This window comes from Populus alba, chromosome 3 (genome assembly GCF_005239225.2).
Source record: "Populus alba chromosome 3, ASM523922v2, whole genome shotgun sequence".
In the NCBI taxonomy this organism is placed as follows: domain Eukaryota; kingdom Viridiplantae; phylum Streptophyta; class Magnoliopsida; order Malpighiales; family Salicaceae; genus Populus; species Populus alba.
The window spans coordinates 6,301,986-6,318,556 of record NC_133286.1 but is presented as its reverse complement, the minus strand read 5'-3'; the positions used below and the strand labels follow the sequence as shown (position 1 = coordinate 6,318,556).

The window sequence follows — 16,571 nt, the reverse complement described above, 5'->3', positions numbered from 1 at the left end:
CTTGCGTTCCATCTCTTCTTTGTTCTAATCAAAACCTAATAGATTGTTTCAACCAAAAGACAAATTGCATGCAAATTCAATACTACGCTTATTTGTTGTATGGGAAAACTCGTGATTTCCCTCTCTTCAAACAAAGATCAACTATTTCTCTCCAGAACCCTAGCTGTTAATCACGCCACTGCCCACAGATAGCGGCTAGCCGCTACCGACCAACCCAGACAATCCACACCAAAGACCAATCAAGACACCTTCACATCCGGCCACCATGCCGCTTGACAAAACTACAACAATCAGGTGATTCCAAACGAGAATTCATAGTAGACTCATGCAACAGCCACCATAACCAGGACCAGCAGGCCCCTCTCTCTTCCCCACCTCCACCACAAAACCAACAATTTCAACCACTCTCCACCCGGGATCAAACCATAATTCATATAATTGTTCTGATTGCAGCTGATGTTGCAGAAGGTTTTGTGTTCTGGACCTCGTTACCGTTCCTAATTTCTTCTTGATGCAGTTGCGAGGTTAACTGGTCTCCCTTCACTGGGGCTACCAGTATTTTTATCAACTTCTATGTTTCTTGAGCGAGCTCTGTGAAAAGCTTTTATAGTGCTGCAAAATGTTCTCCATCAGGAAATGCTTCTTCCATGTAAACTTAAGAGCTGGGAGTTTTTGAAAGCCAAACATATATAACCTGTTTGATTTTCAATTTTTTTTGGAAATGCTTCTTCCATGTATAAACTACAAAAATACCCTTGCATTGTTGCCTCCCACTCAATCTGGTCCCAATATTTTTTTTTATGTAAGTAATAAAACTGTTTTTGCTTTTTTTTTTTTTTTTTTAAATCAAAATAATAATAATAATAATATCGGAATCTTATTTTAACATCCCAATGACCCATTAAATTTTTTTTTGAAACAAATCAATTCCTCACCAAACCAATGTAAATAGGCTAAATTAAAAAAAAAAAAAATTGTTTGGTGATCGAAGTGGAAGAATTTTCAAACAAAAAAAGACACGAAATGGAAGAATTTTCAAACAAAAAAAACACGAAAACGCTACGTAAATCAAAAGTAACATTATTTTTCCATCTAGAATGTGATTCTGATTGCTTTTCAGAATGCTTTTTACTCATAAATGTATCAAAATAATATATATTTTTTATTTTTAAAAAATTATTTTGACACCAACGTATCAAAATGATTAAAAAAATAAAAAAATATTAATTTAAAATAAATAAATAAATAAAAAAATTTTAAATTTTTTCAAAGTGTGTTTAAAACGTAAAAACAAACAGGATCTTAATTAAATTGAAAAAATTAATGTATGAAAACTAGCAACAAGCTTTTCATAAGAAATACAAAGATTTAAGATTATACTTTACATCTTATAATCTAATTATATTTTTACTTTACCTTAATTATTTTAAAAAATTACATCTTTCAATTTAAAAAAAACCAAAATAATATATAAAATAATAGTAATAGTAATAGTAATAATAATATATCAAAAACACAGACGACAAATCAGATAGATCTAGTTTTCTCTCTCATTGGGAACCGGGCCTATCTCTTTACTGCCTCCGTTGCCGTCCGCATGTCGTCTCTTAAAAATATAGAGAATTGATTGAAAATAATCAGAATCAGGGAAGGCCCAGAACTAAAAAGTCGGGTAAAGATCCAGCCAACTAATTAACTCAGACCCAGCAACCGGAGGGCATTTTAGTAACTTAAAAAAGAAACTAGGGTTTCGCTATAAATCTTCCATATAAATTTACCTCGTCTTCTCTGATCATTACGCCAATACTCTCACTCTGTCAGCTGCCATCCAAAACCCTTACAGGTCTCCCTCTCCCCCTCTAAATCTTTATGTATCTTCGTTTAATTGTCTGACTATAGAGAGTTTGGATCTGGTGTGTTGCTGTGCAGGGAAAGAAGAAGAGAGGATTTGAAATGGCGACAGTACCAGGGCAACTGATATGGGAGATAGTGAAGAAGAATAACTCCTTTTTGGTGAAGCAGTTTGGAAGAGGAACTGCTAGCCTTCGGTTCAGCAAAGAGAGCAACAATCTCTATAACCTTAACTCTTACAAGCACTCTGGTACCCTCTCTCTCTCTCTCTCTCTCTCTCTCTCCCTCCGTGCGTGCCTGCTTGTCTGTCTCTCTTACACTATCGTGGTTAATGTTTTCTCTTTTGGGACTGTGTGCTATTTTTTGTTTGATCTGAGTTGAGGGCTTGATTTAGTTGATGTTTTTGGTCTTGAAAGCTTTTATTTTTGATGGAATGGAGAAGAATACGAAGGGAAAAATTTAACCATGATTTAGTTGATGTTTTTGGATTTCTGATTGATGACTTTGTAATGTTTGGTTTTAAAATAATTTGGAAATCAATCAACTGAGGTTTTAATCTTATTTGATTGTTTGTCAAACAGGTTTGGCAAACAAGAAAACTGTCACCATTCAGGCTGGGGACAAGGATCAAGCTGTGGTTCTTGCTACAAGTAAGACCAAGAAGCAGAACAAACCAGCAGCTTTGTTTCACAAATCTGTCATGAAGAAGGAGTTCCGCCGCATGGTTAAGGCTGTGGAGAACCAGGTAATTATTATTCTTTCGTCATCTTGTAATGCTTTTCATGTTTGTTACTAAAATTTCTTGTTTATTAGTCATTCACATCACTCTAATGATGATTTCCTTTGTTTCAGTTGTTTCTGAATGGTTGAAAGCTGAAAATTGTCCTTTCTTTCTATGCACTTTCATTTTTCAGAGAATTTTTTTTCTTTGCAAAATCAAGCACCCCTATATTACTGGTGATTTTATGTGCCCAGTTTTTTATATTTCAGTGGAATTTCAAATATTGAATTAGTTTTTGGAAAATTTATATTAATACTTTTAATTTCCATGTTTTGTTCCACTAACTGGTTAAAGTCATGGATTTCTCTGCAGTGATGAACTGTTAACATGTAAGTAGATTTGTAGGGTTTCTTTGATGAAATATACTTGTTACACTTGGCTTCTGAGCTTTATCATTAAAGTGATCTGTTGTGATGTATGGCTAGTGGTCAAGTTTTATTAATGCACACAATCAATTTCATGTGTCATTGGTGCTTGCTTTCAATATTTGAGTACAATTTCAAATATATTGAATGATTTTTTTAGCATAAAGTGAACGGGTCTTTTTTGAAGCTTCATATCTAATATTTGTTCAATTTTCAAAATTGAAATGCACGCCTGTTTTATTCAACCAGCTGTTTAAAGTCATAGGTTCCTATGCAGTGATGAGCTCATAACATGTAAGAAGATCCCTTTTGTGGGGTTTCTTCAGTGAAATATGCTTGTTACGCTTGGCTTCTGAGCTTAGTACATGTCATAGTGATTCTATGATATGTAGTGGTCTTTGTTTGATTTGCTTGTACATGTCATGCTGCACTAAGGAAATGAAACAGCTTATTGTTTTATGCACTTGAATAATTATGAGAATCGATTTTCTTTCTTAAAGTTGTTTTTTTTTCCTTAAAAAAATTATCAAGACACTTGATTCATTCAGCAAAAATTGAAGCTGGAATTGAGGAATCAGGTGGTTTTGCTTAAATATTTAAATCCATTTTCAAACATTCTTTTGATTTAATCATGTTTTTTTAGCCATCTTGGTCGAAGTCATTAGATTTCTATGCGGTGATGAGCTGTTAACATGTAAGAAGAACCCTATTGTGTGTAGGGTTTCTTCAGTGAAATGTACTTGTTACGCTTGGCTTCTGAGCTTTGTACTTGTAGAGTTATAGCAATACCTTGATATGTTCAAAGATTCTTCCAAAATCATGTTGCATCATGGTAGGTTATAAGGTTGTCAAACATAATCATATTTGATTACATAATTTTGTTTTATTTAATCATGTTTTTAAGCCATCTTGGTCGAAGTCTATTGCATCATGATAGATTTCTATGCGGTGATGAGCTGTTAACATGTAAGAAGAACCCTATTGTGTGTAGGGTTTCTTCAGTGAAATGTACTTGTTACGCTTGGCTTCTGAGCTTTTTACTTGTAGAGTTATAGCAATAATTTGATGTGTGGCTGGTGCCTCCTTTTGTGATTTGCTAGTACATGTCATGCTGCACTAACAAAATGAAACAGCGTCTCATTGTTTTTTATGCACTTGCATAATTGTGAGAACTGATTTTCTTTCTTAAAGTTGCTTTTTTTTTCTTAAAAAAATTATTCATACACTTGATTCATTCAGCAAAAATTGAAGCTGTAATTGAGGAATCAAGTGGTTTTGCTTCAATATTAAAATCCATTTCAAAGATTCTTCCAAAATCATGTTTCATCATGGTAGGTTAACAGGTTGTCAAACAATCATATTTGATTAGATAATTTTTTATTTATTTAATCTGTTTTTAGCCATCTTGGTCAAAGTCATTAGATTTCTATGCAGTGATGAGCTGTTAACATGTAAGAAGAACCCTATTGTGTATAGGGTCTCTTCAGTGAAATGTACTTGTTACGCTTGGCTTCTGAGCTTAGTACTTGTAGTTATAGCAGTACCTTGATATGTAGGGCAGGCGCCTCCTTTTCTGATTTGCTTTTTACATGTCATGCTACACTAACAAAATGAAACAGCATCTCATTGTTTATGCACATGCATAATTGTGAGAATTGATTTTCTTATTTAATCATGTTTTTTTGGCCATGTTGGTCGAAGTCATTAGATTTCTATGCGGTGATGAGCTGTTAACATGTAAGAAGAACCCTATTGTGTGTAGGGTTTCTTCAGTGAAATGTACTTGTTACGCTTGGCTTCTGAGCTTAGTTCTTGTAGAGTTATAGCTATACCATGATATGTATGGCTCTCCTTTTTTGATTTGTTTGTACATGTCATGCTGCTCTAACAAAATGAAGCAGTATCTCATTGTTTTATGCACTTGCATAATTATGAGAATTGATTTTGTTTCTTTAGTTTGTTTTTTTTTTCCTTGAAAAAATTATTAATACACTTTATTCATTCAGCAAAAATTGAGTCTGGAATTGATGAATCAAGTGGGTTTTGCTTCAATATTTAAATCCATTTTCAAAGATTCTTCGAAAATCATGTTATATCTTGGTAGGTTTTCAGGTTGTTAAACATAATCATATTTGATTTGATAAATTTTTTTATTTGATCATGTTTTTTTTAGTCATCGTGGTCGAAGTCATTAGATTAATATGCAGTGATGAGCTTGTTAACATGTAAGAAGAACCCTATTGTGTGTAGGGTTTCTTCTGTGAAATGTACTTGTTACGCTTGGCTTCTGAGCTTTGTACAAATAGTGATTTTTTGATATGCATTGTATATTTTGACTTATGTTAGCTCAAAAGCACATACAACTACTTGCCTACAAGATATCTTTCTTGCTGTGTTTCTTCAAATGCTTTGCGCTATATTGTTCAGAAATTCACGTGCTTTGCTCATTGCAGGTAGAAGATAACTATTACAGGCCTGATCTGAAGAAAGCAGCTCTTGCAAGGTTGAGTGCTGTGCACAGGAGTCTTAAGGTAGCCAAGTCTGGTGTCAAGAAGAGGAATAGACAAGGTTTGAAGATCCGCTGAAGGAGGTGATTTGAGAGCATAAGTACTGTTGGGTGTCCTCTTGTGTCGCAAAAGAGGAATAGGTAACCCTTTTGTCTTGAGGTGTTTTATTGAAGATTTCGATGTTGAACAATAGAGATTGTGATTTTTCCTGGATAATTTTTCCTGCAGTTTTGGATGGTTAGGTTATGTTTTCTGGCCTCTGATTCAGAACCGTACTGTTTTCAGTTTTTGCTTCTAAGGATTCGGAAAATATGACTTTAGAAAGAATACCAAAGTGTTTATTATTTATGGTTGGGGTTCAGGAATTTCAAGCATGGTCACCGCAACGAACTAACGAGGTTGTTTTTCAAAGCTTTCCATAAAAATTAGTGACAATAAAGGGATGTCTATCCAAAAAAAAAACATTTTTATTTTCTGGTCACAAACTCTATTGGATGGTCATTGGCTACACGGGCCTTCAAATGCTGCTGGAAGGCGGTGTTTGGTTAACAAACAACAATACACATGTTGTCTAAAAGGGGTGTTTGGTTAACGAACAACCTCGCACATTGTCGTCTAAAAGGTGTGGGGGTTGCCCAAGCATCAATGATGCTACTATACACGTATCATCCGCTTTCTTATAAACATTATTTACACATTAAATTATAAAAGTACTTTTAAACCAACCTAAAAATAACAATAAAGTTCTAATAAAAATGCCCTTGGCATCAAGGCATAAAAAATCCAATTCTAATGGCATTAATGATATTTTATTGTGCTTAGAAAATTGAAAATACACACTCAAGAACTATGTTTAAAAGATTTGATAATAACTATTCATCAAAATGACCTATTTATTTATCATCAATATGCTAATGCCTAATGAATCTATAAAAATACTATGTTACCCCTAATAGCTAATTATTTGATTTGTTGTGAGAAGAGAAAAAAAGTAATTTTACTTTTAGCAAATACCATGTTTCCTTACCTTTTAAATTTTCTTATAATTATAATAGTTATATTTATTTTATCTTTTTCTTTAATTTTTTTCTATATTTTATGTACTCATGTTAGCTATCACATATCGAGACTCGAGTAAAAAATATATAAAAAATTTATTTTTTACTCGAGTATAGTAAAGAAAATAAAAGGCATAAACAAGAGATAAAGGAAAATATAATATTATTAATGCAGTGGCCAACTATTGATTTAGTAGACGTAGTGGACAATAGCATTTAAGTGTTTTGGCTAGATGAAATGACATTGATGCAATTAGAATTTTACAAAGTGTTTTTTCATGAAAGTTGTTGGAAATCATCTTCGCTTTCCACCTACAACATTTTAGAGCATTTGGATCACTAAAGCTCGAAATATAGCTAAAATACTGAGTAGTGCTTCTTGTGAATGTGATGGATAGCCCTCAATGGTATTAAAAGACGGTACCCCTCTAAAAAGACAAGCTCTTAATACCATCTAAGGGTCAATATACTTTAAATTCTCATGTCAATAAAGACAGTGATATTATGTTATAGCTCTATAGCCTTGATCATCCAAATTTCATGTTCCTTGAAAAACTATTTCCTTCATTATTTATCAATACAAATTCAAAGTGTTTCAGTTATGAAATCTGTCAATTCTCCAAATATATCTGTAGTCGCTATCACAACATCTTATATAAGTCATCTCGTCCATTTGCCATCATTCACAGTGATGTATGGGGCCCCTTAAAAGTGAAAAATATAACAGGAACTTGGTGGTTTGTCTCGTTTGTTGATGATCACACTAGATTGACCTAGTTATTCCTTACGAAAAAGAAATATGAAGTTATTCAAATTTTTCAAAACTTCAATTCCATGATACAAATGCAATTACAAACCAAGATCCAAGTTTTAAAAACCAATGATGCCAAAGAGTATTTAAACTCTGTCCTTGGTACTTATTTTTTAAGTCAAGGCATTATTCATATAAGTTGTTGTGCTGACACTCCACAACAAAATGGAGTTGTAGAAAGAAAAAATAGACACTTGTTGATGTGCATCATGGGAATTATAATCCATCTCGTAAAGCTGAATCTAATATGCAAGAGGATTCATATGGTCCAATGACAAGAGCGAGAGCGAAACAACTACAACGGGCCTTGACGAATCAAATTGCAATGATTGAAGCTGCGTCGGAGTTAAAAATTAGCAATCAGTTTGAAATTGGTTCAAGGGTGCTTATTTACCTACAATTGGAACTTGGAGATGGGAAAAGCCCTTAATGGTTCTTTTCATGCTGGGCTACTTGTATTTGGATTGATAATGCAAGTGAAGGAATTGATGCTGTTTACGGTCAGAACAGTAGATGGATTTGAACCCGAATTTGAAGTCATCCAATGCATGTGAAAACAAGATTTATGTAGGTAAAATTCAAGTTCAGAACGTGATCTTTCTATATTGTCCAACCATGATAGCATTGGACTTTTGTGTCAAAAGTTATGGCTGTTTTAAATTTAGTCTGCATATGTTTTAGAAATGTAAAAAAAAAACGTCTGTTAGTTAAATTTGTCTACTTGCTTTATTAAAAGTCTAGTTTTTAGGCTTGACTTCTGTCATGTTGAATTCACCTAACTTTGGAGGGATGTTCCAAAGATAAATATGTATCAGAATATGAAGAAAACACTTTTGGCCAAGATTTGAAAACTTAATTCAGAGAATTAAGAGCTGTTCTTCCAAATTCGTTTTGTGAAGAACCCTACCTGACTTATCACTCTTCAATCACAAAGAGTGTGGCGTCGAAATCCTAGATTGATCTTTGTGGCGTCCAGATCGACTTATCAAAGTATCATTCTAGTCTATCTCCATCTTATTTACCTTAAATCACTACAATCCAGCCTAAATACCAAAAAGAAAGACAACACAACCAGACCCATCCTTCATCCATTTTCATTATAATCATTGTTGCCGATTTTGAATCATTCACGGCACATCATCTGGTATCAGAGCATCAGTTGCGATCTTAGGCGGGAGCCAAAAAAAAAAAAAAAAAAAGAAGAAGAAAGGTTTGCTGGAATTGAGGTTGATAAACTTAACTATGGCTGGAGATAAAGAAGATTTGCCAAGAGGGTTAAGTTTGGAACAGGCACAGGTTATGGGCTTACAACGATCTCATGCTGAGATCCGGGATGAGATGACGGGAATTCGTGAACAATTGAATACCCTTATACAAAGGATGCAAAGAAATAATTTGCAACCCCAACCGAGGCAAGCACTTAGGGTGCCACGAAATGATATTATAGAAGCTGACGAAGATCCAAATGGGGATGATGAGGCTGATGATAGGGTCAGACCAAGAAGGCAGAATTATAATCCTCCTAATGGTCTCAAACTTAAGATTCCACCGTTTAGAGGAAGTAGTTCACCTGAGGAATACTTGGAGTGGGTTCAGAAGGTTGAAAAGGTGTTTGAATGGTATGATTATTCTGAAGAAAGGAAGTGCAAGGTGGCAGCACTTGAGTTTACAGATTATGCTCTTTTATGGTGGGAAAACTTAAAGATTCAGAGGAGAAGGGATGAAGAGGAGGAGATTGCAACATGGGCAACTATGAAAAGAGTGATGAAGAAGAGATTTGTTCCTGATTACTATAAACAGGAGCTATACATCAGACTTCAAACTTTGCGACAGGGATCTTTGACTGTGGAAGAGTATGTGAAAGAGTTTGAGCTGCTGCTGATTCGATGTGAATTGATGGAACCTCAAGAGCAAACAATAGCTAGATTTCTTGGAGGGTTGAGGAAGGATATAGCTAATGTTGTTGAGTTACAGCCGTACATCTTCCTTGAGGATGTTATAAAGCTTGCAACCCGAGTAGAGAGGCAGCAGAGACGAGGAGGTGTCCGAACTGGTGGAACTACGTCAAGCGCGACAAGGGCTGTTTCTACGCCTACACAAACATGGAACACACCTAAACGAGATGAGAAGGTGGAGTTTAGCAAGGGGAATACCAGTTCTGATTCTTTGAAGGGAAAGGAGAAGGTGACAGAACCTCAACACCCTAGGAGGTCTCGGGACATTAAGTGCTTCAAGTGCTTGGGACATGGGCATATTGCTTCTGAATGTCCAAATAAAAGGGTGATGATTTTGCATGGGGATCATGGAGAGCTGATTAGTGGAGATGAGGTTGAAACTGAAGACGAAGATGAGGTACAAGTGGCTGAACAAGAAGAGGATTTCGAACCAGTGAAGGGAGATTTGTTGGTTGTTCAACGGGTTCTGAATGCATAAATTGACGTTAGTGATGAGCAACGCGAGAACATCTTTCATACTCGATGTCAGATTCGAGATAAGGTGTGCGGGATGATCATTGATAATGGAAGTTGCACTAATGTTGCGTCAACTACCTTGGTGGAGAAATTGGGTTTAAATACCTTTCCACATCCCAGACCCTATAGTTTGCGATGGCTGAATGAGAATGGGGAGATTCGGGTGACAAAGCAAGTTCGTGTACCTTTTTCCATTAAAACCTATCATGACGAGGTTTTATGTGATGTTGCACCAATGTCAGCTAGCCATTTGTTGCTGGGTCGTCCATGGCAGTTTGATAAGGATGTGACCTACAATGGACGAAAGAACACTTATTCTTTTATGCTGAAGGGAAAGAAGGTGAACTTGTTACCACTGAGTTCTCAACAAGTTAGAGAGGATCAGTTACGAAGCCAACAAAAGGAGGTGACATCACGAAAGGGGCTATTGTTAGCCAAAAAAGGAGACATCAAACAAGCATTAGCCGCAACAGGGATTGTTTTCATGGTCTGGGCAAAGCAACTACTACAAGTAGAAGGATTGGACTTACCAAGACAGATTAAGGAATTACTTGAAGAATTTAAAGATGTGTTTCCAGATGAATTACCTAAAGGATTACCACCTATTCGTGGTATTGAGCATCAAATTGATTTGGTGCCGGGAGCTTCACTTCCTAATAGACTAGCATACAGATGTAATCCAGAGGAAGCGAAAGAGATTCAAAGGCAGGTCGGTGAGCTCTTAGAGAAGGGCTATGTGCGAGAATCACTTAGTCCATGTTCCGTACCTACTTTGCTTGTTCCGAAGAAAGATGGTACCATGAGGATGTGTATGGACAGCCGTGCTATCAACAAAATAACAGTTAAGTATCGATTTTCTATACCCAGACTTGATGATTTGCTTGATGAGTTGCATGGTGCTGTATTGTTTTCTAAAGTCGATTTTCAAATCGTACTTGGATTACCAAGAACACAACGTGGGAAGGATTTAATAATGGTGGTGGCTGATCGATTCTCCAAAATTTCCCATTTCATTCCTTGTATGAAAAACTGACGATGCAGTACATGTTGCTGATTTGTTCTTTCAAGAGATTGTTCGTTTGCATAGAATTCCTAAAAAGCATTGTCTCTGATTGTGATACAAAGTTCTTAAGCCACTTTTGGAAGACTATTTGGAGGAAACTTGGAACAAAGTTACTTTTCAGTACGGCATGTCATCCACAAACTGATGGACAAACTGAGGTAGTAAACCGAACTTTATCTTCTTTGTTACGAGCTGTTATACATAAGAATTTGAAGAGTTGGGATACTTGTTTGCCGATTGTGGAGTTTGCATATAATCGTAGTGTGTATGGGGCTACAAAATTTTCACCATTTGAGGTTGTCTATGGCTTTAATCCTTGTGTTCCTATTGATCTTGTTCATATTCCAATTGATGAGAGGACATCTATGGATGGAATTAGAAAGGCAGAATTGATGAAGAAACTACATGAGCAGGTTCGACTACATATTGAGGAAAAACAACAAAGTATGCTAAACAAGCTAACAAGGGGCGAAAGATGGTCAGGTTTGAACCTGGAGATCTTGTTTGGATTCATATTAGCAAGGGCAGATTTCCAAGCAAACGTAAGTCCAAGTTGATGCCAAGAGCTGACGGTCCATTTCGTATTATAGAGAAGGTGAATGACAATGCGTATAAGGTAGATCTTCCTGGTGATTACAACGTATCAGCTACTTTTAATGTGAAAGACTTATCTCCGTACTTGGATGATGATGACGATTCTGATTTGAGGACAAATCATTTTCAACCCGGGGCTGATGATGTGCATCATGGGAATTATAATCCATCTCGTAAAGCTGAATCTAATATGCAAGAGGATTCATATGGTCCAATGACAAGAGCGAGAGCGAAACAACTACAACGGGCCTTGACGAATCAAATTGCAATGATTGAAGCTGCGTCGGAGTTAAAAATTAGCAATCAGTTTGAAATTGGTTCAAGGGTGCTTATTTACCTACAATTGGAACTTGGAGATGGGAAAAGCCCTTAATGGTTCTTTTCATGCTGGGCTACTTGTATTTGGATTGATAATGCAAGTGAAGGAATTGATGCTGTTTACGGTCAGAACAGTAGATGGATTTGAACCCGAATTTGAAGTCATCCAATGCATGTGAAAACAAGATTTATGTAGGTAAAATTCAAGTTCAGAACGTGATCTTTCTATATTGTCCAACCATGATAGCATTGGACTTTTGTGTCAAAAGTTATGGCTGTTTTTAAATTAGTCTGCATATGTTTTAGAAATGTAAAAAAAAAAACGTCTGTTAGTTAAATTTGTCTACTTGCTTTATTAAAAGTCTAGTTTTTAGGCTTGACTTCTGTCATGTTGAATTCACCTAACTTTGGAGGGATGTTCCAAAGATAAATATGTATCAGAATATGAAGAAAACACTTTGGCCAAGATTTGAAAACTTAATTCAGAGAATTAAGAGCTGTTCTTCCAAATTCGTTTTGTGAAGAACCCTACCTGACTTATCACTCTTCAATCACAAAGAGTGTGGCGTCGAAATCCTAGATTGATCTTTGTGGCGTCCAGATCGACTTATCAAAGTATCATTCTAGTCTATCTCCATCTTATTTACCTTAAATCACTACAATCCAGCCTAAATACCAAAAGAAAGACAACACAACCAGACCCATCCTTCATCCATTTTCATTATAATCATTGTTGCCGATTTTGAATCATTCACGGCACATCACTTGTTATAAGTATCTCAATCCCTTATATTCTCCACTAATGTTCCAAAACATTTTTAGGGAGAAGCTATCCTTACTGCTGCTTATCTAATATATAGAATGCCTTCCAGAATCCTTGAAGACCTCCTCAAATTCTTTCCACACACCAAAATAATCTCTTCATTAGACCCTAAGATGTTCAGATGCCCAATTTTTGTCCATATACACCAGCACAATCACGGCAAACTAGACCCTAAATCCATCAAATATATCTTTTTCGGGTACTCTCCAAACCAAAAAGGTTACAAGTGCTATTCTCCCATCACCAAAAAGGTCTATACCTCAATGGATATGACTTTTTTCTGAGCATCAATCCTTCTATCCCAAATCTGATATTTAGAGGGAGAATATGAGAGAATATCAACTTTAGGACATTGAATATGATCATTTAGTTCAACCAGGGGACACCTCACAATCATTCCAAACTAATCCAACCAATAATCATGTTGTTACCCGATTTTTAACCCACCTATTTGATAAAATTTTTGAAAAAAATACAAAAATAGCAAAAAACAATGAAAATCCAAAAAAAATATGTTTTTATTATATTTGCATCATTTTTAACATTTTCAACGTCATTTAAAAAACACATCAAGTCCACGAAGCAGCTTACCTCATGTAGGGTGCGTTAGGGGTGCTAATACCTTCTCTAACCACAACTAGTCCCTTACCCGTGAATCTCTGACGAGACTAGTACACCCGGGTTTCCTAGTAACCCTCAATTAAATACTAGGTGGCGACTCCTAACGATGTAATCAAAGCAAACGAGAAGACGAAAAGGTCGCCAGGCCCGATGCCGCGTGGATTTTCCGACGTGCGACAAATCATATGGTATGCTTTCACTATCTCAACCATGTCCACAAGTGTGCCAAAGTCCACACAACTCGAACATGGGGTTGATCGTGGACAGGAGCGTGATGTAGCTCCCCGCCGCCCTTAGCTCTGTCTCTTAGGCAAGGAGTCTAGACGCGCATGCACCAGCGACTTTAAACTTCTCTCTTATAATAGCATCTATAGCAGTGGTCATATGCTTGAGGTTCATCGTGATCGAATGGCATGCCTTGTGCCACAACACGTTCTAGATGAGGGTGGTATCTTCGTTGAACCAATTGGTCACGTCTGTGCTCCTCTAGTAGGCCTTCTCTATGACCATACACAACTTTTGCGGCTGAGTCTTTGTAGCAGATAGGTAGTGGTGATTGGTCATTATCATCAAGTAGCCCTGCATCGGTATTAAGCTAGTGGCACACTTCACAATTGCGCACTCAATTGCTTTCTTCTTGTTGGTTAGGTCATGGGTTGTGTTCAATACATTAGAATGCATTGGGTTTACTTTCTCATTCACGAAGTAGGTTATGTCCCCAGCTTCAGTTCTTTTAGCGGTTAGAAGTGGTGTCGTCCTTTTAGGTTGTAGAAGGTTGTGGAGATGGCTCTAACGGTGCCCAAGCAAATGGCTACCCTATTCAAGCTGTTTAGAATCTAGCACTAATTTCTCGATTAAATTTTTAATCGGTGCTAAATTCTGAATAACAAATTCTAGAGCTTTACCATGACGGAGTTACCACCTCAGTACCCATCAAGAATAGTGAATATGACCTAGCCTACTGACCTGCATAGGATCCACTTGAAAGGCGGGACGTATACTTCTATATTTGAGATAAAACATCAACTCTTTAATCGTGTATTATATAATCATACTTTTAATCTTTTCTGAGAGGCAAGTTTTTCAATGCATTTCATTTCTTGGTTTTGCACAATTGGGGAGGAAATTCAATCCAATTTCTCTGTGCGAATGTGAGTGTGTGATTGTGATGGCAATTTTCATGGAGCAGCTGCAGCCGACAATGAATGAAGAGTTTTAGCAATGTCTAATTAATCATACTCTTCAAAGATTTGTAAGAACAAGTCAAACGCGAGAGGAATATATGTTGGATTTTGCATATATCCTTTCCTTCTCTGAGTCTGTGGTTGAATTTAATTCGTGCTTCTTTAGAAATTCAGCTGCTGCCCGCCCCTCCAACAACAGTACAGAATTTATAAACTCACAATTGAAAATGGCCAAGTTGAGAATCCCAGGTTATAGATTTCAATCAATGTAGTGAACTTGCTCGTTCATTTTGTTCTATAGAAACCTTACTATACTGTGATAATTCATCAGAGATGAGGGATTGTGCTCATCTCGGTGAAATGGATGCACACATGCATCTGAACTGTGGCCATGTTTGTATTAAAAGCCCCAAAACTTTTGTTGGCAAGTCTAATAGTGGTTCTAAAGCGCTTCGAGCAGCAACCTTTTTTGCGAAGAGAAAGCAAACGGTGCGTGGCTGCTTTTTACACAGGCATGATTGTCCTTCAAAAATCCTCTCGAAGAATTCATCTGTGATATAGGACGGAGCACCTCCCCCCCCGACCAGTTCTCCAAGAGACGTGGAAGTTGGAGGCTCGGCATTGCAGGGAAGTGGTGCCCATGCACATAACATCTTCTCGATTAGATGACATCATCTTCACCAAACCTCTTGGCAGAGAGGCATTCTGTCATATCCTAGACAAGATGAGGTTTGTCTAATCTACACGCTCCAACTTGATGGGGGGAGTAATGAGATTTCTAGAACAGCTATCTCTTCTCTTAGATGGGGGGATATATTATAAATAGCTGTTATATGAAATAAAAATTAAGCCTTTTGGCTAGCGCTTAGATTTATTAGAACCTACAGCTACTTCAACAAATATGCAGAAATTTTTGCCTGGAGATTCTTGAACGTCACGATTCTTCTTCTCTTATTTCATTTGCTAAGAGATCAAGTGAGGAATCCCATTAATTAACCGTGGCATCCAAAGAATGATATTGACTTCGATACAAGTTGGAGAACGAAGAGAAACATCAGTAAGAATTAAAGTTTTGTTGAGGTTAATTAGGTCTCAAAATTTGACAGGTACAACAAGAGCTCGTTTGGTAGTGTGGTGATGTATAATTGAAATTATATTGTTTTATATTCACAGTTTTATAGATATATGATTAATCAATATACACTAGTTTTGTATGGGTCCAACTGAAAACTTTATTTTGAAACATTGGTTATGAAAATGCTATAATTTGTAGCTCATCTTAAACCTATTTTTTAAACCGCAACATTTTAAGAATTATTTTGAAAGTATTTGGTTAATCAACGCATATTGTCATGCCTCTAAAAATTGGTTATAGACATGCCTGTATCATTTAACATTCCATCCCAGATTATATGAAGGTTAACTTTACAAGTTCGACAAAAACCACATATGCAAGCCATTAGAAAGCCAATATGCAACCATTTGAAAATCTATTTCGAAACACTTTCTTTAAATTAGGTTATAAAATATTTTTATAAAAATTCTATACATGCATTAACAAACATTGCATATAAGCAAATCAATCTGAGCATAACAAGTGTTTGATCATGTTTTAAAGAATGTAATATATATAGTAGCAAAAAATACACAATTAAGAAAAATATTTATTTTGTTTAAAAATAATAGTTTGTGAAGATTTACTCATCTCCTTTGTTTAACCAACCAAAGTCCACAATATCAGCTCAAACAATCTATTCACAAGCATATAAATTGTTAAAATCCCTCTAACACTTTATTACAATAATTTGTCAATTGCACATTTCTAATAAAAAGACCATAAATCCTAGAAAATTTAGAATTTCATTCTGGGTTGTAAACTAGTATTAATTACATTTCCATCTACATATGATTCACAATGTAATTCCTTTTATAAAGTTTATAAAAAGCCTTGAAATCATTCCTTAACGTTGTTGCTAGATAGCTTGTGTATCCTTTACTTTTTTTTCACCTTAATTATATGTACAAAACTCACATTAATACATCATTTATGGTGTTAGAAACTACACAAAATAATAATTTTCCCAAGTATAAAATTTGGGTAAAAAAAAAATCTATTCAATATAG

The 16,571-nt window shown here is 35.8% G+C and overlaps 1 protein-coding gene and 7 non-coding genes across 8 annotated transcripts; all 8 read left to right on the top strand.

The window, feature by feature from the left end:
• The first annotated feature begins 1,689 nt into the window (after positions 1–1,689).
• On the top strand, positions 1,690–5,852 carry LOC118031037 (large ribosomal subunit protein eL28z). The gene is made up of 4 exons (XM_035035336.2): positions 1,690–1,843; positions 1,930–2,101; positions 2,433–2,596; positions 5,451–5,852. Exons 2-4 carry the CDS (start codon positions 1,954–1,956, stop codon positions 5,580–5,582), a joined length of 444 nt encoding a protein of 147 aa, XP_034891227.1. The 5' UTR covers positions 1,690–1,843; positions 1,930–1,953; the 3' UTR covers positions 5,583–5,852.
• Positions 2,938–3,023, top strand: LOC118031077 (small nucleolar RNA R24). Its single transcript, XR_004684450.1, has one exon. It is a non-coding gene; the product is annotated as a small nucleolar RNA R24 (small nucleolar RNA).
• On the top strand, positions 3,268–3,358 carry LOC118031080 (small nucleolar RNA R24). The gene has a single exon (XR_004684453.1). It is a non-coding gene; the product is annotated as a small nucleolar RNA R24 (small nucleolar RNA).
• Positions 3,668–3,762, top strand: LOC118031075 (small nucleolar RNA R24). The gene has a single exon (XR_004684448.1). It is a non-coding gene; the product is annotated as a small nucleolar RNA R24 (small nucleolar RNA).
• LOC118031074 (small nucleolar RNA R24) lies at positions 3,940–4,034 on the top strand. Its single transcript, XR_004684447.1, has one exon. It is a non-coding gene; the product is annotated as a small nucleolar RNA R24 (small nucleolar RNA).
• LOC118031076 (small nucleolar RNA R24) lies at positions 4,425–4,519 on the top strand. The gene has a single exon (XR_004684449.1). It is a non-coding gene; the product is annotated as a small nucleolar RNA R24 (small nucleolar RNA).
• Positions 4,711–4,805, top strand: LOC118031081 (small nucleolar RNA R24). The gene has a single exon (XR_004684454.1). It is a non-coding gene; the product is annotated as a small nucleolar RNA R24 (small nucleolar RNA).
• On the top strand, positions 5,198–5,293 carry LOC118031079 (small nucleolar RNA R24). Its single transcript, XR_004684452.1, has one exon. It is a non-coding gene; the product is annotated as a small nucleolar RNA R24 (small nucleolar RNA).
• Positions 5,853–16,571: the final 10,719 nt, after the last annotated feature.